The 26,587-nt window shown below is 34.4% G+C and overlaps 1 protein-coding gene across 5 annotated transcripts in view; it reads left to right on the top strand.

The window, feature by feature from the left end:
* The window catches only part of LOC123565559 (arrestin domain-containing protein 3-like), an 87,415-nt gene that overhangs the window by 45,552 nt on the left and 15,276 nt on the right, over positions 1–26,587 (top strand). The window contains exon 1 of one of the 5 annotated variants that reach the window (XM_053549238.1): positions 12,844–13,461. The exons of 2 other annotated variants lie outside the window; for them this stretch is intronic. In XM_053549238.1, the coding sequence (XP_053405213.1) occupies positions 13,344–13,461 (118 nt within the window). In that variant the 5' untranslated portion in view covers positions 12,844–13,343. Of the gene's footprint in view, positions 1–12,843; positions 13,462–16,380; positions 17,689–26,587 lie in introns of those variants that run through there. 2 more of the 5 variants (XM_053549235.1, XM_053549236.1) reach the window with 2 other exon arrangements.

The raw sequence follows: 26,587 nt of genomic DNA, 5'->3' as shown, positions 1-26,587 counted from the left end.
AGAAATTTGTATTGAAATGTTTTAAAGTATTTATTTGGTTAAAACAGACGACGAAATTTAAAGGTCCCATTGCAATAATTAGTACACATCAGTCCCAAATACTTCATCGTCATTAAAATGATCGTATTATTTGACTGAATGTAAATTATCTGAATTGCTTTCATAAGAAAGCAGTGTATTTGCAATTTTGAAACTGATCTATTGTCTATTGCCATTAGTCTATAACAAATTTAACAGCTTAACCCAAATAAAGTCTAAGAAAATACGTAAAAGTTCAAATTTGGTCATTATTGCAGCAGCAAAGAATATCATGACCAATTACATGAAATGTCACTTTCCGATCGTTTCAGTTATCGCTTGTGTCATATTGATGACATTTCTATTTGCTCGAATTTATGGGAGGAAATTTTTCATTGCAGCCATCGTATCCTGTCATTACATAGAAAATTAAACCCTTGAGATTTCAGATAATAACATGTTTGTCTTGGACCAAGTACACGTTATCGGTACAAGTATCAATATTGCTCCTTTGGCATAAAATATAACATTATCACAGATAGAATATATAACCCGCTGGTAGATGGAACATTTTATATCCTTGATGATAGGAAACTGAGATATAAATTAGGCTAAAGCAAGCTTGTCAGTCCTCTAAAAAAACAATAACAAAATATCAAACAGAGAATGCCATGTTCCAAAAACGCTGCCTCCCCACAACGAAACCCAAAGCTCGCAAACGTGCACACTACAAATACACACACATACAAAGTAAACACACGAGGACAAAACGAACAAATAAAAGAACACAGTGGGGCACCGCCTTGGAACAGTCAGTGGCAGAACACCACTGGGGAGCTTAAACCGGTTTATGGTGCGGATCCAACCTCACTCTTACTGTAATGGCACGTAATAGAAACAAAAAGGCATGGCATGTAAAACACAAACACAAAAATGCCCTGAATAAATATGTGGGGCCTCCGTGGACGAGTGGTTAAGGTCGCTGACTTCAAATCACTTGCCCCTCAGCGATGTGGTTCGAGCCTCACTCGGGGCGTTAAATTCTTCATGTGAGAAGCCATCCAGCTGGCTTACAGGTCGGTGGTTCTACCCAGGTGCCCTCTCGTGATGAAACAGTGCAAGGAGGGGCACCTGGGGTCTTTCTTCACCATCAAAGCTAGAATGTCGCCATATGACTTATAATTGTGTCGGTGCGACAGTAAATCCATCAAAATAAATGAATAAATATGTAAAAAGCAAACCTAAAGAACCAGAAACGTATGTACTCAGTGCCTTTGCAGAAGACAGAGCAACAAGAGAAACGCTCTTAAGGGCCCGACTAAACAGCCAGAAGACAGAATTCAAAACAGTTCAGTCCTGGTGGGATTTACAAACTGCTTATGCCCATGTACGTGTGTTTATGGGGCACCGGTGTGTACTTGACTGAGAAGATGTGCCTTGCTTTTGTAGAAGCTAATCTTGTAAACGTTATTAGTTTCAAAACTGTTTGAAGGATTACTCTGGTTCCTTTTTTTAAAGAAATATCATTCGAGGTGCGAAGTGTTGATAACATTATTATAAAACTGACAGAACGTAAGATATACGGGCACACTTAAGGAACAAAATTTAAAGAGATTTTCGTTATAAGCTGTTCAAAGTAATGATAAATGAGGAAATCTGAGTATGTACTTTAGACTGGTTAATGTATGTGATAATTTTATTATCGGCGGTAGTCGTAAATATTTAGAACTACTGTCGACTTCAAACCAGAAATAAATTTCAAGCAGCAAAAGAGCTACGAAGTACGTTTTCTACAGCTTTCTATGAGACGATATAAGTGACATTTATAGATCTTTATAGCTACTTTTATCATACAATGAATGAGTGCTGAGCCGGAAGTCTACAGCAATGAATTTTGATGACTTTCAACTACATTATTTATACGAAAACCATTAACTGTTAATGTCATCAAGTTCCTAGAGAATCTAGCATGGACTGGAAACAGTCAGTCAGACTATAGCTTTAATTCTCATTATTTTGAAAACTTATACGTTTTCATTTCTATTCCATCTTTGTTTCTTTGAAATATTCATAAAATAATAAAACTTTAACTTGTGGATTATTTACTAAATGTTTCAGTGATCTCAGACAGGGTTGAGTATAAGGAACAGTAATTTCGCGGGGGGTGGATAGGCAAACATTCATAAACCACCGGTGCATAAACTCACAGTTTCATTCTTAATGAAAGAAATTTCCAGAAATGCTTTGCATATATACAGCCATATTTCAGTACTTTATATTAGCCATGAAAACATGCATAAATAAATATACATTACAACTTTGCCGGGGAAATAAATGCTTAAATATTTCAAGTATAAGAAATAATTTCAGTCGAAAAAAAAAACTTCATATTTTTTTATTGTCAACTAATTCATAAGTACATGACAGATAAAATATGTGAAAAAAAATCCTTTAGAAGCACAGAATGCAACCAAATAACAGAAAAGTAGACTCGGTTTGATTGAGATAATGAAATGTGCAACATTCCTCAAGCTTAAGCGAAATTCTTTAATTTAATAGATAAAATAGATTCAGTGATCCCAAAGGACCAGAAAATATTACAACACTATATTGGATAAGAATTTGAAAGTAATTGAAACTTGGGAAATTGAATAAATTTATACTAAAGAAACATACACTGTGACAACTCAGCATAGATATGATGTCAGCATTATATACTTCATCTATAGGTTTTCAAAATCCCAAATGAGCGTATGGTCTAATGAATTATTCCCTGTAACTACGATTTTCTCAAAATTCAGAAATCTTATATGGACTTAAAATACGAAAGAAAAATCATTTGAGTACAAATGCACAGTCGTACAATACATTATAGATATTGCCGAAACCAAATTATGTCTATAAGGATATATCTAAAAATGCATACCAAATACTTCACACTACAATTTGTTAGAGCTCACATTTTTATTTGATACAAATACCTCAACAAATACAGATAAAAATCATATATCAAAATCAGATATTTACATTCGCCTTATTCATTTCCATTGAACATTTTGACTTTCATTTTCTATGTATGAACAGCAAAAAGAAAGACGCAACGGCTACGACAACGTTTCTTATATGTTTGCACACTGGCACCAGATCAGAAAGAAAATGCCTCCGTACGTGTTATACCCTACCCCTAGGTATTCTATAAGAACCATGGTCGTGAACGGGAAAATATACTAACCCATTTCAATCGCGTATTTCATACCTAAAACACGCAGTTCAGTAAATGTGTACTATTGATATTAAACAAGCGGTAATTTATCTTCCGTTGTGTACCGGTCACATTTCTTCAATACTTTTTATCTTAGAAAAACAACGTGTAGTTTACAGTTTTTCAAAGGTACACAAAAAACTTGCTTGAACTTCCCTGGTGATGTTCCGTTCTAGATTACAGACACACTCTGATTGGCTGATGTGAAAATGTATGTCAGTCGTCATTTTACTACACGTGTACGCTAAAATGTTTATATGCAGCATAAATGTGCAAAATGAATTAAATAAACAGAATAGATGTATACCAATGTATGATTTCAAATTCAAAATCATATACAAGATGAATTCCATTCATCATTTCGAGTCTTATCGTAAAACTGTGAATATATTGCATTCTGTTTTTGTTTGTTTACATTTCGTTTAACATGTGCACACTGCCGTGACCTCTAGACCGGATGTTCATTAGGGGAGTTCACGCAAGTTTTTTCTGTAACGTTAACTAAAGCATAAATTATATGGAGCATCTCTGCAATATGGAATATTGCGACAATGTGACTGGTGCACGATGGAAGATAAATTATCGCTTGTTTAATATCAATAGTACACATTTACTGAACTGCGTGTTTTAGGTATGAAATACGCGATTGAAATGGGTTAGTATATTTTCCCGTTCATGACCATGGTTCTTATAGAATACCTAGGGGTAGGGTATAACACGTACGGAGGCATTTTCTTTCTGATCTGGTGCCAGTGTGTTTGCATACAAAAAGCAGTTTGTGTAGCAACCATATCAAACCGAGTGTTATGTTTTCAATTTTAAATTGTTTCTTCACTGGCCTACCATTAAAAAGACAGTAGTTAGTAAATATTATATATCATGATAAGTATTATTTTGACACGATTTCTAATTTGTCATAATTATGAATTATAAATGTTCATGACTTCGTTCGTATAGAATATAATTTGTGCAGCGTATTAAAAAGTATTCCGTGGCAGCCTTCAAGTTGTTTGAAGATGAAAAAACAAAATTAATGTTCCGAGTAAGTATGTATAAGATCCTTCTTTATATTAACATTTTTATCAGATTCCTTCTTACTTACTGTGAGTGCTGCCAAGAGCAACACTTCATCTGCTAGTTTCTTCAAGTGCATCTTTAGTCTTTTAACGGGTAATTACACATTATTACCTTAATTCGTTGGAACAAACTAATTAATAGCATGTTTAATTATTATTCGAGTTCATTGAACAGCGTTTAATGGACAAATAATGAACATTCGCTTACATAACATCTGCACAAAGACCTGCGTCACATGAGTTCAAAATTATCCGAGATAAAAATAGTTAGAATTTCTTTACTGCTGTCACGAAATGTTACTCTCAGTCTGCGCTGCAAAAATTAATCCAACATGTGTGTTAACATTTTTAAAAAAAAACAACATACAATAAATGCAGGTTTCTTTCCTACCTCTTTTGTTTATACAACAGTAATGTGAGAAGTGTACTAGAATGCATCTCAAGAGATTTAATGCTTGCGATTTTTCAAATTTTGTCTCCAGCATAGGAGTATTTCATCGTTTCAAAATAACATGCAAGTAACATAACATTTTGTTTAAAAGCTTTAAACACGATGGTACTGATACGACCAAAGGCAAACGAACAGATGTAAATTTCGTTTCAAATACTTCGTGTTTGTTAATACCGAGTCTTCTCTCTCGCCGTGTTACAGTGTTATCTGTGTAACACTAAACAGTGTTAAGATTTATTAAAAGAGAAAGCTAATGATACTGGGCAGTTTTTCAGTCATTACATTCAGGAAAATTAAAGAAATTATTATGAAAACCCTTAAAAATCTCAACGAAGTTTCGCCAAAGTTCGTTATTTGCACTAAAATGCTAAAGAAAACACGACCGAATTCTGTTTTATTTGTAAAGCAAATGAGCTTTCTGATATGTCACCTCTGACATTTCGGCGACAATTCTGTAATTACATACACTCCATGATTAAACCCGCAGTCGTTATTACAAATTCCCAGCATGAAGACAAATAAATATTTTTTTTTCAATGAAACATTCTCTATTCTAAGATTAATTCTAAGATTGATACAAGTTTTTGTTACATAGCATCAAATACAGCATGCGTTTCGATATCGAAAACAAATCCCTACTTTCAGCTCTCAACAGGTCCAGAAAATATTAAATCGAAATGACGTAAAGATGGTGTCTCCACGTTCCATGCTTTAAAACGTTAACCACTTCTAAACGAGTCCTTCTTATTTTCTAAAATCATAGTCGATTTTGACTGATGTATCAGCTCTCGTGGATTTTGCCAGGCCGATTTACACTCGGCGCATGCACCCTGTGGGATCCAGGCCTGGCAAAATCCACACGAGCCGGATACAAGATACTGTTATAATAAATATATTTTCATATTTTCACAATCTTTATTTTCTAGTGACTTGGGTTCAGATATTTTGTAGCAAGAGTGGTTAGTAATAAAGTTACAGTATAATCTCCGTTAAGAACACATCTGAAACGACTCTCTTAAAACGCATTTTTGGTATCTCATCAATACGACTCTCACAAAAGTAACCTTTTAAAAGCAACAGCTTCAGCATATTAAACACATTTCAATATTCCTGGCAGTGTTCGCTCTGCTGCCTTTTCTCTGTATAAAGCGTATCTAATTTAAATAAAATAAGATATAGAGTAGAACATTAAACAAGTTTTAAAATAAAAAAACTCCTAAAAATGGAACAATATTTTAAAAATGAAAAAACATTATGTAGCCGGTAATCACAATATGATTATGTATACAGATGAACTTCAAAGTTCCGTACCTATGAAATTCTTTGGCTAAAGTTAGTTTTATTAAGCTAGATAGAAACGGTGCGCCTTTCCATAAATTTTTGTTTTCTATTCTAATAAACGAACTGTGTTCATACAAACGTATTTTCGTTGATTTTCTTCTTGCCCGTTGGAAAGTTAAATTTAAACGGCAGTCGCTTCCTACTACTTCCGTAAATGTCCCGTTTCATACTAAAATGTTAATAGGAAGAAATGTTTGCGAGTTAATGCTCGACTAGCCATGTTATAGTTTTGTTAATTATTTTGAAAGATTGGGGTGAATGAAAGTGTATAACCATGAAGTTGCTTTCACATTTAACTGATGTATCTTATATATATCGTGAAAAGACGAAATCTTGGGAAGTAGTTGCAATCTTGTTAACATCGTTTCACTTTAAATAAGCTGAAATTACTTCATGTTACCTAAAGCAAACCGTACTTAGTCTGATAACTAGAAATGAGCCGTGCCATGAGAAAACCAATATAGTGGGTTTACGACCAGCATGGATCCAGACCAGCCTGCGCATCCGCGCAGTCTGGTCAGGATCCATGCTGTTCGCTAACAGTTTCTCTAATTGCAATAGACTTTGAAAGCGAACAGCATGGATTCTGACCAGACTGCGCGGATGCGCAGGATGGTCTGGATCCATGCTGGTCGCAAACCCACTATGTTGGTTTTCTCATGGCACGGCTCAAATCAAGATTACAAGGAAAATTAATTCCACCTAGTGGTACTTTGGGGCATCTAATCGATTAGTATAGAAGCAAACATACCAATTAGTACACAACTAACGTCATTAGGATACTTAGTCAAGTAAATATTTTGTTCAGCACCAGACACACATTCCCAAATGACCACATAAGAGTGTGCTTTGTACTGAAGTTTATCATGAACTTCGTATTCGCCATGTCACAAAGGCACACTTAAGGTGCAGTATGTATACTGCGTCGTAAATTGTTGTTCTTCATGAAGACGGTTTCGCTTACATTGATTTTCCACGCCGGACACGTGTTTAAGGACCAAACTGTCTGTTCGGAAAAAGCCGGGCTGCCTTATCTAAAAGATTTTTCTCTCCTGGTTCTAGGGACTTTCTCTCGCTCTATCCCTCTGGTCAGATCGCTCAGAGTTTGTACTGGTAGAGGGTGAATTTGGCGCCCTAGATGCTGTCTTGCATGTAAAGCGCATTCGAACGTCTTTGTCATGAAAAGGCCGCTACATCAATCTGGTATAAAAGTGACAAATATAATTATGGTTCTAGGATTCTATGCAAAAAGGCTTTTGTCTGAACCTTTTCGAAAAAAATTTATTGTATTCAACAAGTTTTACAGTTCACAAAATTCATGCCGTAAGTTCAAAAATGATCATGCCCATTTGTTTGACATGTATTTAATATAGGCTAATATAAAAGAAAGAATTGTGTCGGTGCGACGTTAAACCCAACAAATAAATAAAAGAAACTTTGAATATCTCCTTCTCTGAATCCAAAATAACTAGAGTCTATATATTTATATAAATCTAACTCTATACTTGTACCATTACAAACAACACACTCGAAAACCTTTTATGCGCTTTAGGGTCAGTGACCTTCTTGTTTCTGATTAGGAACATCCGCTTTAGCTGTAAAATTAAGAAATATATCGCGCACTTCCTTTATAAGTCAACAACAGAAGTTAAAATGATACGCCCAACAATAACTGAACAACATAGAGGCACTGTTGCCGTAGACATAAAAATGTACAACAAAGAATAACATCTACCGATTTTCATTTTATGATATTAGAGCTCCCTCAGGCTTTATTTATGACACTACAATTTCCCCAAATTTATCAAAGAGATGTTTTTTGTCCGGTCTAGGCATGTAATTATATAGAAAATTAAATATGTGATATTTCAGCCAGTGTCTGTCTTGGACCAAGAGCTAGTTTATTGGTATAAAAATAACAATTTTTCCTCTGAAATAAAAGACTACCTTGTCGCAGACAAATATTATCACTGGCTTGTTGTCGATTTATGTATTCAGTTGAGAAAGTAATCAAGTTTGCAGTCGTTTATGTGTTACATTTCTGTAACTAAGGCAACGGTCAATGCACGTTATGCCGGGTCGCCTTGGCGAGACGGTATAAATATAGGATTTTGCTCCGAACATTTTCAAACACAAGAAGTGAGTATTTTGATAACAAATATGAAACCGGCGACGAGACACAATCAAACGTAAAATTTGAAAGTGACCAGAAAAAAAGGGTTTTTTTTAAAGCAGATATTATCCTCTATAATACGCCGCCGTCACTAATGAACAAATAACGTTTTCAAAAAAAAAGGAAAGGGACTATGTGCTTCCATTTCTGACTTTCATCCAAAAAAAAAGGATGCGTAAAGAGTCACGTCAACCGCAGTTTCTCGGTCCGGTATATATCATCGCCGAGGATACCGATTATTGGTTTGTATTCCGTACTCGTATAATGGATATTATATATGAAATGAATATTAATTGCAAATAAAGGTATTTCCATATATGAAAGAACGGGAAGAAAGGAAAAGAAAAATGTCCGACAGACAAATATGGAATTAAAATGTGTGTAAATATTACGTTTATGCAGTAAATGTATTTTAACTGTTGGCGGTGTATCAAAACTAGATCATTGTTATGTGCCTGAATGATATAACTAATTTCACGCGGTGGCTTTTCTTTTTACCTGAAAATCATCAAAGAAATCATATCAACAATTATTCTATCAAATAATCAAATTCATTTCGTACATTTTAACAGTAATGCGGAAACAATATAATTACAGATTGGCGACTTTCAATGTATTAATGATGGAAGAAGAGTCTTGGTGCCCCTTTTGTTCATTTTAGTAAGCACGGATGGTCACTGTGCTAGAACCATATTTAGATGCTTCCTGACTTGAAAGAATGCTACATCCAAAGCCGGATTTCAAACGCAGGGAGTCGAGGGGCAAGTGGTTTATACATACAGTGAGCAGTCTGAACCAGTCGGCCACAGTGGTCCCTGTTACATGTTGAGCCATAATCTATATAAACAAGTTCAGTACTTTTGAATGGGAGCGGTATTTGGCTGATTGTTACATGCTTGTTTACAAGTCTGTTTTGAAGACATTTTCAATTTTTGGTGGCTATAGTATTAATACTTTTAAGTGAGCTCAGTATTCTCTTTTCGAAACACATACATTACGGCTTTTCTATGCAGTACTATTTATCAACTACAAAGCCATGATAAAAGATTTTTGAACCGATTAGTCGATTTGCAAAGATCAGACTAAATAATAACTTATGTAAACCGGCTGCACAATGTCATGTCCTGATTATTATTTACAGACACAACGGACAATAAAGGTCATAGCAATTAGGAATTTAGCAACACTTCTCCGCAGAAAATACAAATCATCCAATACAATGTTCATTATGGAAAGTGTGTTTTACCCATACTACAATTAAGCGGACATAACAAATCAGCTAAACATAGAATATGTTTTATGTTCTCTCTCGGCATGCCACTATTTACGGTATATTGATTAATGAGGATAATCAAACCTCTGTACAAGAAGTATCAAGCCATCATGGGAAAAATGATAAAAGATTTAAACAGATGTTTTACTGACAAACTGAATGCTGATATTTAATCATTTATTTGATAAGAAGGCATAAATTTGTGCTAACAGTAGTAAGGAATTTATAAACAGTAGGTTTTTTTAACTGTAAAATTATGTTAAACCATTGAAAATATTATTTGATTTTCTAAAGTTTTCCTTCTATTAGAGTTAATGGTTAAATAATGATTATAGCTCAATAATTTATTTTTGAAGTTTCGTTACACTCATTGTTCATCTACGGAATATGGATTGCTCAATCTGACTTAATTAAGTACATCTCCAGTTAACGCTACGCTTTGGATCTGAAGACGTACTATTGATAGACTCAGAGCCTTGCTTTCAACATTTTGAAAGTGAAAGTAGAAGTTTTAAAAATCTATATTTAGCCTGGGTTTTTCATGTTTATAATTCTTATGACGACCACATCATGACCGCGCCCTCGTGTTTTTAGAGGTTTCATATGTCACAGTACGGCCACGACAGGTGTCAGACAGCCGGTTAGTGCACTCACCCTGTAAGGAAAGGGTCCCGGGTCCAAGCCCCGGACTGACTGCACATTTTTTCTTACCCTGTGACATTCGACGCTGTTTTGATTTTTCAGCCAAATGCTTGTTGAAACGAGTCGTCTGATTGGTTCAAATAAAAATAGATTTGCAAAAATAAAAATAAATATATCGGAAATCCAAATATACAGAAAGATAAATGTGAATGGGTCATTCTCAGATCTTCGTTTAGAAGATCAAGTACTTTAGTCAGATTGATGGATTGCTGATAAATTTTGTTGTTGTAACAAGACATTCAGACACATACTTCAGTCGGAAAATTCTAATTTGGTATAGTCCGATATTCAAAGTGTGATTTTCCCACAGAAGCCCACGGACATATATTTTCAAATTTGTCTGACGTAAAGTCAAAAATATGAACATATCTATTTATTGGCTGGAATTCCTTCGGGTACAATGATGCTTTGTTAAAATTCTATTCTGCAGAACAAAAGATGCAAGCTGCAGACAATATAGATAGCCAGAGGATCAAGTCAAGTTAGCAAAGCCGACACGGTTGGTTGAAACTATATATGCATGACAGTCCCTCACAAAACGGCACATCTACAACCTTCTTCTTTAATAATTATCTTTTGATCATTTTCCTACGTGACTATGGTAAATCGATTAAAACAAAATTAACCATCTCTTCATGCCGGTATGCAATTCTAACGGGACGACGCTTATCAGTGAAGCCTCTTTGTAAACATCCTGAAACACTAATTGTATATTTAATTAGCAAATTGATTAGGTTTTTGTCTGTGATAATAGAAGAGGCAAAGCCCTGCAAAATGTAGTACATAGTTCTTGCTTGTTTAAAGTCTGAGAACAGTTTAAAATCAATATTAAGTTCCATTTTCTTTACTATTATTTTTATAATCAAATCTCCATATGTGTTTTGAGGACGGCTGGCCTTAATTCTCTCACATTGAATGTACACGCGCATTGAATGCACACTGTTAACTAGGTTAGACCTAACCCTAACCTTTAGTCAGTATATTTTACATTCAGTACAGTAACATTCATTTCTTTAACATTTACCCTGCTAAATTTATAAAATGGACTGGTCTATTATTATTGTTATTATTATTATTATTATACCAGATTTATTTAGCGCCCTTTTCGTGATAAACACGTTCAAAGGGGCTTTACATATAGCAAACGCAGCTACACAGGGCGCGAAATTCATGACACAGAGCGATCTGACCAGAGGGACAGAGTGAGATAATCCCCAGAACAGATAGAGATAAATCCTTTTTAGATACAGGCTTGTCCGGCTAAACTAGTCTAGCTCTTTGCGAATAGACGGTCTGGTTCTTTAACGTGCCCGGTGTATAGCACTGATACACACGAAGCCGTCGTTCCTGGGAAGAACAAGTACTGGCAGACCTCTTAGTTAGGTGGGAGACACACAAGAGAATCTCAGAAATTTCCAGTGCCTGGACCAGGATTTGAACCCGGACCTCTGGATTGACAGTCAGGTGCGTGTTACCACTAGACCACCGGCCTACCTATCATTCAGTCTAGGCAGTACCATTTATTATTAGAAGGGGTGTTCACTGAAAATTTACTGACTGAATAGCGAATAGTACAGACCATGATTTTGGTCTGCACTGGTCACAAAAAGGCAGAATCAGTTGCTGCCAGCAGTCTAAAGGTTAAAGAAATCCAATGGCTATATTTCAATAAACTATTTTACATTTAGATATTTACAACAAATGTAGAAAATCCTCATCAGCTATATTTAACTATAATAAATATAATATGAGCCGTGCCATGAGAAAACCTACATAGTGGCTTTGAAAGCGAACAGCATGGATCCAGACCAGATTGCGCGGATGCGCAGGCTTGTCTGGATCCATGCTGGTCGCAAACCCACTATGTTGGTTTTCTCATGGCGTGGCTCATACCATGAATAAAATGTGTATCCGGTAGAGCTACATTCCTCAGTAACAATCGATTGCAATTATTTTAGTGATAGTACACATTCATACTGTGTTCAACCATACACGTACACAGTGTGAACTATTTTTAACTAATGAATAGTACTGTTTATACACATAAACGTGTTAATTGTGTTTACAAAAATTATATGTAAAATTAATTTTGTTCATGTTTTCAGATAAGAATTTTGGGTCTAGTCTGTTTAAAAAATGCACAGGAACTTCAGAGTCATGATAATGACTCTAAAATGTATGACACATCTTGAAAGTTTAAAGACATAGTGACGTCACAACAGTTCTAATGTAAGGTCATAACCTATTTAGTCATTGTTCACAGATACAGCGAGCAATAAAGATCATACTAGCCTAATTAGGTTGAAATCGTCGCCTTCTCCCCACAGACAAGAAAGATTTCCGATACATAAATTCATTCGCTAATCTTAGGGCATGATATTAAATGTAACGAGTGACTTAGCATGGGAAATGACTACAGCCTACGGCTTTAAATTCACGAAGGGATAGATTTGTCCGGAAATAGAATGTCTGACGTATATACATCTATATTGTACGTGTACTCTCACCTCCTGTGCACGTGTCTATGTTTACGGTATATTAATTAATTTGGAAGTATCGGAAACTTACTGGGGTTAATCAGATCTTTGTATCGGCAGTATCAAACGATGATGGGGAGATAAGGAACGATTTAAACAGATGTTTTACTGACAACCTGAACGCGGATAACGTTCAATCATCTATCTGATGAAAAGGCGGAACTGTTAGGAATAATTCCGTTGTACTTAACTGGAGTTTATATATATTGTGACAGTGTGAACTTTTAAATTTGAATCAATTGCTTAAATTTTACAATTTTCTTTCCATTAGGTTTAAGTATTAAATACTGAATACTACCCAAGCTAGTTAAAGGACATGTTAAATGCCGTTATATTTATACGTTTATGAAAACAGCAGACATCCAACTTGCTGAATGATTTCAAATGTTTTTGTCGTTGTTGTTATTGTTGCTGCTAGTGTCTTGAAATAACTGCACGCAAGGACATACACATACAATTAATTTTTGAATACATTTGGAATGAACTGATTAAAATAAAAAGCTTAGAGGCATGGGGAAGGTAAAACTATTTGAAATTTCTTTGACAAACAAAGCACACCTTTATTTCACCAGTGAGTACGTGAAAGGCGTGCTTTCCGTGGAGACTGATAGAGAACTCAAACTGTCAGGTAACTGCTTCTTTATTCAAAAATGTTTATGATATAACTTTTTAATTGATGTGTTTTTGTTTACATAAATTTTTATACCAAAAGTGATGTCTAATCTTTATCGTGATCATGGTTTTAAAAATAAATACACATTTTACGTACGAAATAAGTTTTATACTGATTATTACTATTATTATCAGTATTTGTATGTAGAAAAAGAGAGCTGATATTGTTACATGCAGAAAACAGCAGCTCTGTTTTTTGTCTATTTTTTTCCAGTGATATTTTACAAATATATAATATTTCATCTTGCATAAGATAAGATCCGATATCCAACATGAATAGACATATCTGCTAGTTTACTTAAGAAACAACGATAGTAAATCAAGAGGCATAATAGAAGTTCTCAAACTATTTTGGCAGTAAATACTTATTTGAATTCTAGAAGAAATGAACTGATATATCAACATACAAAAATGTGTCTTATGTTTTACGGTTCTTAACACACAAGGCAAGACACCCTTTTGAATTTTTGTATTTTGAACGTGAATAAGAACGTTTAGAAATATTCAGGTGGAATTGTGATCCCCGTTTGTTTATCATAGAACAAACTATCCACATATCATTAACATGTGCATAGACAAACTTACATTCTTCTGAATATTCTTAAGAAAGATAAAACAAATTCTAAAATTTACATGGCCTTCAATTTCTGGATTATGTTGATTTGGCATACATGTATGTACATGTATGTTTGTTTTAATAAGACACAGCCTGAAACAACATATAACTCAATAAAATACAGCTGATTTCTTAGATATTATTGCGATTGTGTATGACATCTGATAGACTATGTTAAGGTTGTCGAATATCAATGAAATTAGCATAGATCAACATTATCAAATACTGTTCTATTATATATTGTTTTCAAAGGAATGTTTGTTCCGCTGTATCATCAAGTCCTAGTTATTTTAATGCATAAAATCAGAAATCTTGTAGGATCACAATAATTACTACATGCCGCAATATGCAGATAAGCAAGCAAGTTTGGAAAAGAAATATATGAGTATGTAAGATATATTTATGTTCCAGGAGTCGTATCTCGAGATTTATGTATTATTTTTGTTATTATTGCATGAACTTGTAAACCAGTTATTCAATATCAAAATTATGTCAAGGTAAACAAACGTGTTAAATTTTTGTAAATATATATTGATCAAAATCCGAAATGAGTGGATGGAAATGTTGTAATTGGATGTTTCTAACAACCTCTCAAGAATACAGTTCATTTTATAGATTCAATCTGAGCGTGACGTGTGATTGCTAAGCGGAAAAATAAATGTGATGATCTCTAATCTATAACATCTAACGTATTTCAAAATGACCGTGTATAATTTGTTCATGTATTGCTTAGTTTGTTTTGACTCTGAATGATTCGTTAGGGTGACCGCTGGCCATTCCAAGGCGGTCCTTTACGATGCTTTTCTCTGTTTTGTTTCGTTTTTTGTATTTCTGTGTAACTGATAATTGTGTACACACCTACGATAACAGTGATTGAGGTTTTTGTTGTTGGGAGGATGCGTTCTTGGACAGTGTCTTTTACTGTTTGATTTTTGTCATTCTGTTTACGGCTCAAACAAAGCGTATTGTATCCGAGTTTCTTGAATTTCGACATAAAGGATATTTAGAATGTACGTGCCAAAAACGTTTATGTTTTTGTTGTTGTTGTTAATTTATTTTATTACTTTTGTAACTATTTTTTTGTGAACACACTATTTTTTCACTTCATCGCTATTTACGAAGTTTACATATCTGAACTGATAACGCAGTTCCATAATTATCTTTGTTCAGTTTCAGTTTGCTTTATCAAATGAAATATACACGTGTATTTATTTGAGTAGTCATACGCCTGTAATTATGCTCTCCACCCCCCGCCCCCCCCCCCTTGCTATCATGTGACTAATGGTATTAACAAATGAATATACAAAACGACAATATTAATTGTATTTGGGCGTTTGGAATAAGTGTAAGCTCATTTATTTCAATTCTGTTTCCATGGAAACTAATATTTATATTAATTCAAATGAGTGTTACTGTCTGAGTCATTAACATTGTAATATGGTTGACGTTTCGTTAATACGGTTCCTGTCTCTGTTATGTTCTCGCAAAATTGGTTTATTTCAAGTAATACAGTATTGAATAGCGGACGCTAATTGATTTAACGTTAAGTTCATCAGTTTCAAGTGGATATGATTGTTTTTTACAGTCAGTTCAGTGATCATTAATGCAATGTTTATTCTATTCTACTCACCCTGGCATCGGCGTCGGTGTTGGTGTCGGTGTCAGCGTCGGCATTTTCACCTTGGTTAATGTTTTGCATGCAAGTACATATGGCTATCATTTACAGGCATATGTCTTTGAAACAAAGCGGGCGTTGTTAGCCTTAACGTTTTTGAAGCTAAAATAAAACATCTTTCAAAATAGCACTGTCATCTTATGTTTCCATCTGTGACGGTAGCAACCCTTCATTTTCGAGATTAAAAACGTTTATCTCAGAAAGAGTGCCTTAAAACATTTTACAGTATTATTGAGCGTCATTGTCCTTGATCCGAATTCTTTCAACATGCCTTTTCCTCACATATTACCTTTTTATTTGCAAATGGCATTGGGTGGATATTCTCTATTGGAATTCTTTCAAAACGGAAAATTTCGTTATCATAGGTTTTATTTGTTGAAAAATACCTAATAATTTTATCATCGGAAATATGCACAAGTCCCGCGTCACATGTATTTAAAATTTTCCAACAAATTAATGGTTTAGAACTGCAGCAGAAATTTCTGTTACAAGTAGTAACCCCCATTTTCCGCTGCACAAGTTAATCAGACATGTGTGTTTACTTTTTAAAATTGGGTTTGTTGGAAATGCTTGCCAGACGATGTGAAATGTTTAATCTAGGAGTATTTTTCTGGCTCTTTTGTTAATAGAATTGGAGTGTTACGCGAGAAAAGCAAAAAATGTTTTGACTAAGCGTAATAAGCCACAGTGATTTAAAGGTGATAGAAGGATGTAAAGAAGTACTTGAGGGTGTTTAAACGATATTTGAGGATAAGAATTATTCATTCTTCAATGCATTCAGTAAGGACTGAATCTGGATAGTTTAGCAGCTTGTGAGCCGGGGTATGAAATACGCGACATTTCACAAATGTCCTAGGTGTTGTGCTAATTTTAATATTACGTGACAGTGTGTTTAACTGTTTCATCAATATGTATCCTTCATAGCTACATTTTTGATTTTGAAAATATATTTCAACTTTATTGGATGTTTAGGGATCTACATGCACATCATAAGTAGGTCATGAAATTATATTTACGGCGATCTTTTAATTACAGTAGTCGTCTTTCTTATTTAACAGAACTGTGACGAGAATCGACTCTGACTTGGAGAAGTCGCCTAACTGGTCTCGAAGTCGTGATCGATGTAGCATAATTCTTAGAATAAAACGCTCATTTCTTGTCATTCTTACAGTGTGATTGTGGAATAGCTATTTGGATTGTACAGTTGGTCTAGCAGATAGACGTTTTTAGATAGGAAACTTTATGCGAGTCGTAAGAATCATGCTTGAAGTACCCTTTGGGAAAAATCCTTTGCATACTTACTTACAATAGGTATATGCGTTTTGTTACAATTTCAGCAGAAATGTAACGACTACTTTGTATATATACGTATATATACATGTATATATATGTGTGTGTGTTTAATTGCAAATTCGATACAGTTTATTTTGACTTGATATACATGTAATATACGTGACTACGTCGAACTTTCTGTTGAATAAGAAATACCAGTAATACGAGTCTGAAGTCACTGAAAGCCTTTGCTGGACAGATTAATTAATTCAGAAGTTCAGCGGGTAGAATATGGTTAAAATTTGACTGGACGATTTAACAGCAAATGTTCTCGTGTGGTGCCGCTATTCAGTACACAGCAAGTGAAATAAGTTTCATATGTCTAATATTTAAACTTTCAGACGAATTGTAAGATTTACATAACAGTCTATCATTTGACATGTTGACTTGATGTTAATACGCTGAGTTTGCACGCGGGAAAATGGGTCAGAGGAAAGTGGTTGAAGAATTTTCGGTGACATTGCAGAGTCGACCAAGTGTTCATGGTCCCATTTATATGACGGCGGACACTGTTAAGGGTCATGTAAGACTAGAGATTCTTCAACATTTGTCTTTGACATGTGAGTACTGAATCATTTTGAAATGGCATGCATGTATTGTTACATTCATTTAAAAGCTTTTGTCCTACAGCGAACAACACGATACAATGCTAGACAGTAATGAAACAATGTCCTTAAAGAGTGTCAAACATTTCAGCAAACTTGCTTTTGTGCCATTCATCTCTGTTATCTAGGTGTTTCTTTTAACATTAAACTACGAAACATATCCCTATACAAGAACTATTTTGACACGCGCAATCAAACAATATTTTTCCTTCATTCAAGAAAGTTGCAAAACCCATTAAGACATAATTGGGAAAGCTTAGACTAGCTCCTAGACTATGATATAACATTTTATTTAATTTTTGTCTTCAAGAATGTGAATATAGGCAGTCAATATCATATTTATGTCCAATATCATATAATGATAATGTTACAAAAAATCTATAAAACAGACTGGTATTTGTCACTATTACATGAACAGAAAAAATACTAAAATTGAAATTTAGTGACTAAATTGTTATTATCAGTCTAGTGATTAGTCTACGGATAGCTCAATGTTTACATCGGATCAGCCAAATCGTGTGAAAGCAAATAACCTCTCTTATGTTACTCTTGACATTTCTTAGAACTTTCTGAGATTACTTAATAAAATCACATTATCGATTGAACCCGCAAGCATAGTAAGGCTGCAGACTAGGTAATCTTTCTTTTGTAATCATTTCTCTTAAATAACATGATATACATTGAACATCGATCAAAGGATCAGCAAAATGTTTTAGTTATCCAGGGTTTTAACCCTTACTCTGCTAAATTTCTATAATGAACAAGTCCAGCTTCCAATTTGGACAGTACCATTAACTGTTAAAAGGGGTCCTTACCAAAACGATACTGGCTGAATAGCGAACAGTGCAGCGGTGGTCTAGTGGATAAGATATCGGCCGCTCAATCCAGGGGTCGTGGGTTCGAGCCCCACTGGGGTCACGACCATGACTTCTCATATGACACCAGTACTGGGTTTTCAAGGAAGCGGACTCGAGAGTGGTTACAATAAGCTTGAAGCTTTCATCACAATCGAGCTAAAACAAATTAGTTTAAACTAAACTAAACTTATAGTGCAGATCATGATCAGACTCATCAGATGATCTACACTGGTCACAAAGGCAGAATCAATCGTGTCCAGCATAATAAGGGTCAATTCATCAATCATAGTACATGTAAACGTATGACAGAACTTTGCTCTTATAACCTATATATTAGAGAAATCATTTTTTATCTAAAAATCAGTGCTTTTTCGACATTTTTAACACGTCTGTACGAAAGCTGACGTTTGAGACAAAAATGGCTAAACTAAAATGCATTTTAGGAAATCTGTATATTAGAGAAATCATTTTTTAACACGTCTGTACGAAAACTGACGTTTGAGACAAAAATGGCTAAACTAAAATGCATTTTAGGAAATCTGTATATTAGAGAAAACATTTTTTATCTAAAAATCAGTGCTTTTTCGACATTTTTTAACACGTGTGTACGAAAACTGACGTTGAGACAAAAATGGCTAAACTAAAATGCATTTTAGGAAATCTGTATATCCTTTCCGCAGCCTTAACGTACTAAAACGTATTAACGTCTGTTGGCCCTTTCACGCTTCCGAAGAAACAACATTTATTATACGAAACTTATTTTGAAAATATTTCTGAAATGTCTAGGTTTGCAGCTCTCAAATACGGTTATATCTTACATCTGAGGCATATACTGACACTCTCAGACAACATCAAAAATGACATATTGAGCGATTTGATGAAGTTCCAAAATTATCAATGTACCCTTGGTCCGTTACGGACCCCTGTGGGATTTCTGTTTATCCAGAGCTCAAATATTTTTTCATAGATTAAAAGCTGACATGCTGTACTAAAGCCCAGGTAATTTCAATTCGTAATAAAGTGCTGAAAATTGGCTCCCCAATAGCAAAAAAAAAAAAAAAAAAAAAAAAATGAAGTCCACGCGCATACATTTAGACGGGGTGACCCCTGCGCGTGACCCCTGACTATCTACGAATCAAAATGCGGCTTTCGTTTTCAAGTTTAGCATTTCTACTTTCATTTTATTTACTTCCGGAAATAGCTGAAGGTCAAGTGACATCATTTTCTGTGTTGTCAAAAACATACATATGCCTGGCGAGATTGCATAAATATGTGCTGGCCGTCCTAAGGTTATGAGACAGAAAGGGACATAATTAATTTTATTAAATTTGAAAATGGAATAACTTCTTCACATGCGCCTGATGTAAAGATGACGCTAGCCTGATAACCAAGCAGACATTAGAATAATGCTCTAAAGATTTAATTCTCTTCTTCTATAAAAAAATGTTCTAAGATATTAAACTGTTTCTTCACTGGTAAAAGTAAATGATGAAACAATGAAGAAATGTTACATATATATTTGCTGTAAAAATACAATCTGCATTCTACTTTACTAAACAAACAGAGCAGCTATGCATTTTCGTTTTGTTTGGTTTTAGAAATTAGGTCATATATAGCGACATATCCAGCTAATGATGGTTGACGAAGGACCAAAGTGCCCTTTAAGCATAATTTCAGGCATAGAACCACCAGCCTTCCGAATGGCAACTGGATGGCTTCCTCGCATGAAATAATTTTACCCTCCATGCGAGGTTTCGAACCCACATCGATTACAGACAAGTGATTTGAAGTCAGCGACCTTTATCATTCCGCTACGCTGATAAATATCTATATATATGTGTCTACAAATAATATGGGAATGTAAAAGGTAAATCACTAATGAGCGAACTACAAATGTATCATGTGTATACGCTTGCAGTGATATTAACAATCACTATTAATTAACATTTGTAATGAGGTTTACGTAATATTTGAATGAAATAGTTAACAAGAAATATCGCCAGACTGTAAGAGAGCAGTTTCTATGTTATCTTTCTGCGTCCGGTACCCTTATTTTTTTTAATTCTGTTGAAACGTTTCTGTGATATTGTCTGTAAATATACAATTTGCACCGGTTTTCATCGGGAGTATGGTAAATGGGTAAAAATCAAATTAATCATAGTTTATCTGTTCATGTCTGTTAACTGGTTGTTAGGGACGTTGCTTATCAGCAAAGCCTCTGTGTAAACATCAAGAAACATAATTTGTTTATATTGTAAGAACATGCAAGGTTTTTTTCTTCAATACTTTATGGGCAATGTCTTTAAACCTGAATTGAATCTACCGTCAATGATTTGGTAAATCAGGTAGTCTGTGTTTAGACCCTATGTTTTGTTCACAGGAGATAGATAATTTCCTGAGGTTTTTCAAATTTTGTATAATTTTCTGCCTTTTCTTCTTACAAAGCCAAGAAAGATCGGTCAAAATATAAAAGAAAAATATTAACAAAAAAGATTATCTTGTCGAAATCACGCAACACGGCCAGAAAATTTATACTTACTGGCTGCGTTCTAATTTGTTATATAGTTTTAGATTTTATTTAGTTAACACTTAAGTGATATTATTCTGCAAGTTATGTATGCAAACCAGTAAAAATGGAATCTTGCTTCCCCAGACATTTTTGTCCGTTACAAGGTAAATGTTCGAATATATATCGTGAGTTTTCATAAGAGGCAATTCTTATAGCAACAACGAATCAAAGTACGGAGTACGGGGCAACTTTATGAGCCAGAAAACTAGGTAGTCAAAGTACGGAGCAAATCTCTGTCAAAAGTCAAAGTACGAGACTGAAAAAAAAGAAATAATAGCAACACTGTGTCAAAGTACGGCTGTACTTTTTACAGGACAGTTATGGACGTTAACGTTAGTTAAAATGTTTACAAAAAGTACATATAAGCTTATTTATAACCACCGTATGATGGCAATCAGTACACCATCACTCTTAATTGTTCAGAGCGCATATCCTACTATTTACCACTTGTGCTAATGACTATACAGAAATATCCATAAAAATATCGGACTCACATGCTTCTATTTGGAATATTTAGACTTTTTTCTCACGAAAGCCCAACGATGTATTTCAAAATGTTATTGCATCTTTTCTTTTGTCTGTATACACAGACCTACTACTAACACAAGTAAGCAAAGCTTTATGAAAGTTGTGAAATTTTGCAAATTTGACAACAAATTTTCTACATATTTCATTTCTTCGCCAGATGCATGTTAACTCATATTGATAACAATATCGTTTCTCTGACCTTTCTTTTAACGAAGTATTTTATTGCTCCATTTTTCCCTCAGTTCTTGACATGTAATAACAAAATAAATTAAACCCTTGAGATTTCAGTTTATAACGTTTTTGTTGTGTCAAATTTATGATCAGTATTTTCCTTTGACAAAAGATATAACCTCGTCAGGGGCAAAATTGTTCGGACAACAGTAGCCTTACATAAACACCAAGGTGTGTAAGTTTTAGCAGTTTGGTGAAGGTTTATAAGTGCAAGATCAATAGTTAGGACAACAGTAGCCTTACGTTAACAATAAGGTGTGTAAGTTTTAGCAGTTTGGTGAAGGTTTATAAGTGCAAGATCAATAGTTCTGACAACAGTAGCCTTACATAAACAACAAGGTGTGTAAGTTTTAGCAGTTTGTGTATTAGTACGCAAGTGCTACCAGTGTTTGTTGTCCTTCACCCTTTAAATGTTACGATAGTCTTTTTTAATTGTTTTGGCTTATGGTATAGTATATGGAAAACGATGAGGATTCTTCAATGTATAGAAGAAGTTTATTAAATGTATTTAACTGTTGTATCTTTTAAGGATTTTTTTTTCTATCTAAAGCTGCAGACAAAAAATGGAATTATCTCCTGTCTACAAACACATGATATATATTCTAGGACATATCCAGTTCATATTTATAAACAAACTGTCGTTCATTTACTGAATAATCTTCCCGTAGCAAAACGAATATAGACTAAATTTCGTTAGCTTTACTACTCGGCATAAACTGTTTCTTTATCTCGAAATCTTAATTGCTCCAATTAGTTCCAATAGAAAGATGATAAGCCAAACGGCTTCCGTCATTCAACAGAACAAACGATAGCGTATGTGTTTCGATATATTCTACAACGAGAACGAGAGCAGTGTTTTGGTATGAAAAAAGGACAACTCTAATAAGATAACCTTTTTGAGACTGACTGGAACATAACGATTCATTTATTTTGTTGCACTTCAGGTACAGTCCAGGAAATAAACAACGTGTTTGTAAACATGGACGGTTCCAAACGGAAGAGGAAGAAGCATTTTATAGAAATATTTTGATGGCAAAATACAATACATATCCGTAACCCTGACAAACCTATAAACCGGGCCAGTCTATTTTATAAGTACAACAACACGGTTGACCCATTTAGACGCGTTGTATACATCATATAAATGTTTGTCAATACTTCCAAACGTTTATGGATATTTGAAAAAGACGTTTGTTTACACAAGTGCTTCTGACTGTCACATGTGTTATCGTCTTGAAGAGCTTTTGTAACGGTTGATATTTCATTTCTTCGCCTGATGCATTTTAACTCCTATTAATGATAATATCGTTTCTCTGAACTTCCTTTTAACGAAGTATTTTATTGCGACTGTTTTTTTCCTCAGCTCTTGACATGTAATAACAAAATAAATTAAACCCTTGAGATTTCAGTTTATAACGTTTTTGTTGTGCCAAATTTATGATTAGTATGCTTCCTTTGACAAAAGATGTAACCTCGTCAGGGGCAAAATAAAATGTTTATTCGATTAACGCACTGGAATCGATTTAGGGTCGAGCGCTGAAAACGCCATTTACATTTTTATGCTTGTGTTTGATTAACAATATGTGCTAAGCATACCAACCTTATTTCACGTTATGACAATATCATCCTTTATTTATAGCATTTAGAAAAATGTAACTATCACAGAGGGAAAACATTTCCTGACGGACAATATGGTTATGAGACAGTTTATATTTCAACTACAATGACGATTCAAAATGGTTGTTATAACACTGCCTGGATCTGCAATGCTGTGTTTGGCTCAAGCGGGTTTCGCCAGGCCTTGTCACCACGCGGCGTTTGCTGCTGGTGGATCGTTAAGGCCGGTTCTATGTTTCTGTATTACAGAGTTCTGTTTCAGCTTGGAGATGGTGAGATGTTGCACATTTCATAATATCGCTTGAAGAGACAGAATCGAAACGAGTCTTTTATTATTGCTTGGATGTGATGTATTATCGAAGTGATGTTCTTTTAAATTTTAGTCATACATACAGGGGAACATCAGAATTAAATACTGCTTTACTTTATTTTCTTAATTTTTACTGGTGTAGTCGGGGAATACATATCTTATATCATGTCATGTACTGGTAAGACATCGCTTTCAGATATCGGGGGATACAAAACTACAGTAACGTCTGAATGTTCATAGCTTTACTATTTTAAGTCAATGTTGATTTTCCGCCTTTTTTGTGATTTATAAAGATATCAAAGACAGAATGAGCATTAGAACAAACTTTGTCTTTCCCGATAAAGTTCCAACCATGGTTTACGTTGTTTTAATAATACCTTTTGATCAGTAAATAAATATCAAAACTCGTAGCGCACCTTTACACAGCTAACCATTCTAGCTGGTTCATACATTCAATGTTCGTGATTTCATTTGTATGTGTCATTTATGAAATAAATTCATCACAAAAGCACTTAGAGTTTTTTTTAACACTGTTTGGAGTCAAATACTGTAAAAAAACTGTACAAATTATTTTCTCAGCACGTGTTTCCTTCTTATTGATTGAGCTGCCAGGAGCAACACTCCATTTAACAGATTACAAACAATTATCGTTAGAAAACACGTGTCTTCACTCTTTTTACGTGTACTTAGACATTATTATTATTATTGGATTTTTTTCAGAACAAACTAATTATCATCCAGTTTTATTATCAACAATATGAAATAGGCGAGTAATTGTGCATTTATAACGTAAAATCTAGCGTCACACAAAGTATAACTCCAAGAGAGACTTTAGAACTGCTGCAGGAATTTTAATCAAGTGTAGCAGGTGCGATTCTGTACTTGCACATATTTATGAATAAGATATATGTATGTATATTTTTAAACCGAAGCATAATTATTCTTACCAGACATTTGACATGTTTCACATGGGAGAAATCTAGAGGATACTGTTGTCCGAGCGTAGACAATTGATAAATTAGGAGTTTTTGTGCTTGATACTTTAATCTGATTTAAAGTGTTACGTTTTTGATATTCGTATATCTTACATTGGATTTATTTTGGATTTCTGAGGCATACAAAAACTGATATTGAGTGCGACTTTGACAAAACACTAGCAGTATCTTCGACCATAGGGATAAGTAAGGTGCCAGATAAAAAACAAAAATCATTTGAAAATCCATGAAAACATCATTATCTCATGACTACAGCTATTACAGATCGAGGAACTATTCGTGATACAAATATGAAGTTAAGGTTTCTATGTATATACCTAAACAGAAGAATTTCAGCTAAAGTGTTCTCTTGGTAATTGATATTATATGTTGTCATGAAAATATTATGCCTTCACATGTTCTTTTGTGTAAACATTTTCATGGAGTGAGCTTCTGTGATAAAAGTTGACAAGATGAGGGATTCCGTATTTTACCGAGCGAAATCTCTATCAAAACAGTACACATTTTAACATGGTGGATTAAGTTTGTTTGTTTGTTTGTTTTTTTTCTGGATCGTAAACTGTTTATTTCATAGTTAGAGAATTGTCTTACACTTGCCAAAAATGAGACAAAATAAGGTGATCGAAGAATTTTCTGTGACGTTGCAGAGTCGGCCTAGTTTTCATGGTCCAGTTTATATAAATGGTGACACTGTCAGGGGTCATTTCAGACTTGTGATTCTCCAACATTTGTCTCTGACCAGTAAGTGTTATCGTACTTATTAACCAGGTTTTCAACAAAAACCTGAGTTATTAGATTGGGGTAGATGTCGGTCGGGCGGGCGGGCGGCGGTGGCGTCAAACTAGTGTTTCGGGTAAAATAAAAAAGGGTTTCCAGTCAATAACTTAACTTAGGAATGAGCTATCATGATGAAACTTGGTGTATAGAAAACTTATATAAAGTTGTAGCTTGGAATTGATTTTGGGGTTTCTAGGATAAAGGTCAAGGTCATTGTTACTAAAAATAGGGTTAGGGTTAGGTTACGGTTAGGGTTAGCATATCTTCCACATGCATGGAGGGATTGTGATGAAAGTTGGCACAATTGTTCACCATCAATGAAAACTTTGTCCGGAGCATATCTTCTTCATGCATAGAGGGATTTTGATGTAACTTGGCACAATTATACACCATCATGAGACGAAGTGTCTTGCGCAGTTCCCTTCTTTAGAATTACTTCCCTTTGTTGTTACTATAAATAGCTTATATTGTAACTTTTTTATTGCTAGACGTAGGGAAAAATCGAGACCACTTTTCTGTAGTACAACATGCATGTTACATCCAATCTCTACCTGGTAAGGATTTCTGTGTGGACTTTAATTTTTTTTTTTGTGTATTTTTTTTTGTATTTTTTTTTTTAAGATTAACTTCCCTTAGTTGTTACTATAAATAACTTATATTGTAACATTTTTATAATTGACCGTAGGGAAAAACCAAGACCACTTTTCTGTGGTACAACATAGTTGTTACTTTCTAATTTTAGGTGTATTTTAAGGTATCTCTACCTGGTAAGGAGTTTTTTTTTGTGGACTTAGAAAAACAAAAAAATTACAATGATTACTAAACAACCACAAAATTAAAATTACATCTGCAAATACAGGTGCTAGAGTAAAGAAATTTGCTGTGACGGGCGTATATTGTGACATTCTGGCACTCTTGTTTATTCTTATGAAAGTGTTGAAAACCTGGTTTCGTGGCATTGCCGCGTTTC

The sequence above is a fragment of the Mercenaria mercenaria genome, chromosome 8, assembly GCF_021730395.1.
Source record: "Mercenaria mercenaria strain notata chromosome 8, MADL_Memer_1, whole genome shotgun sequence".
Lineage (NCBI taxonomy): Eukaryota > Metazoa > Mollusca > Bivalvia > Venerida > Veneridae > Mercenaria > Mercenaria mercenaria.
This window is presented reverse-complemented; position numbering and strand designations above follow the sequence as displayed.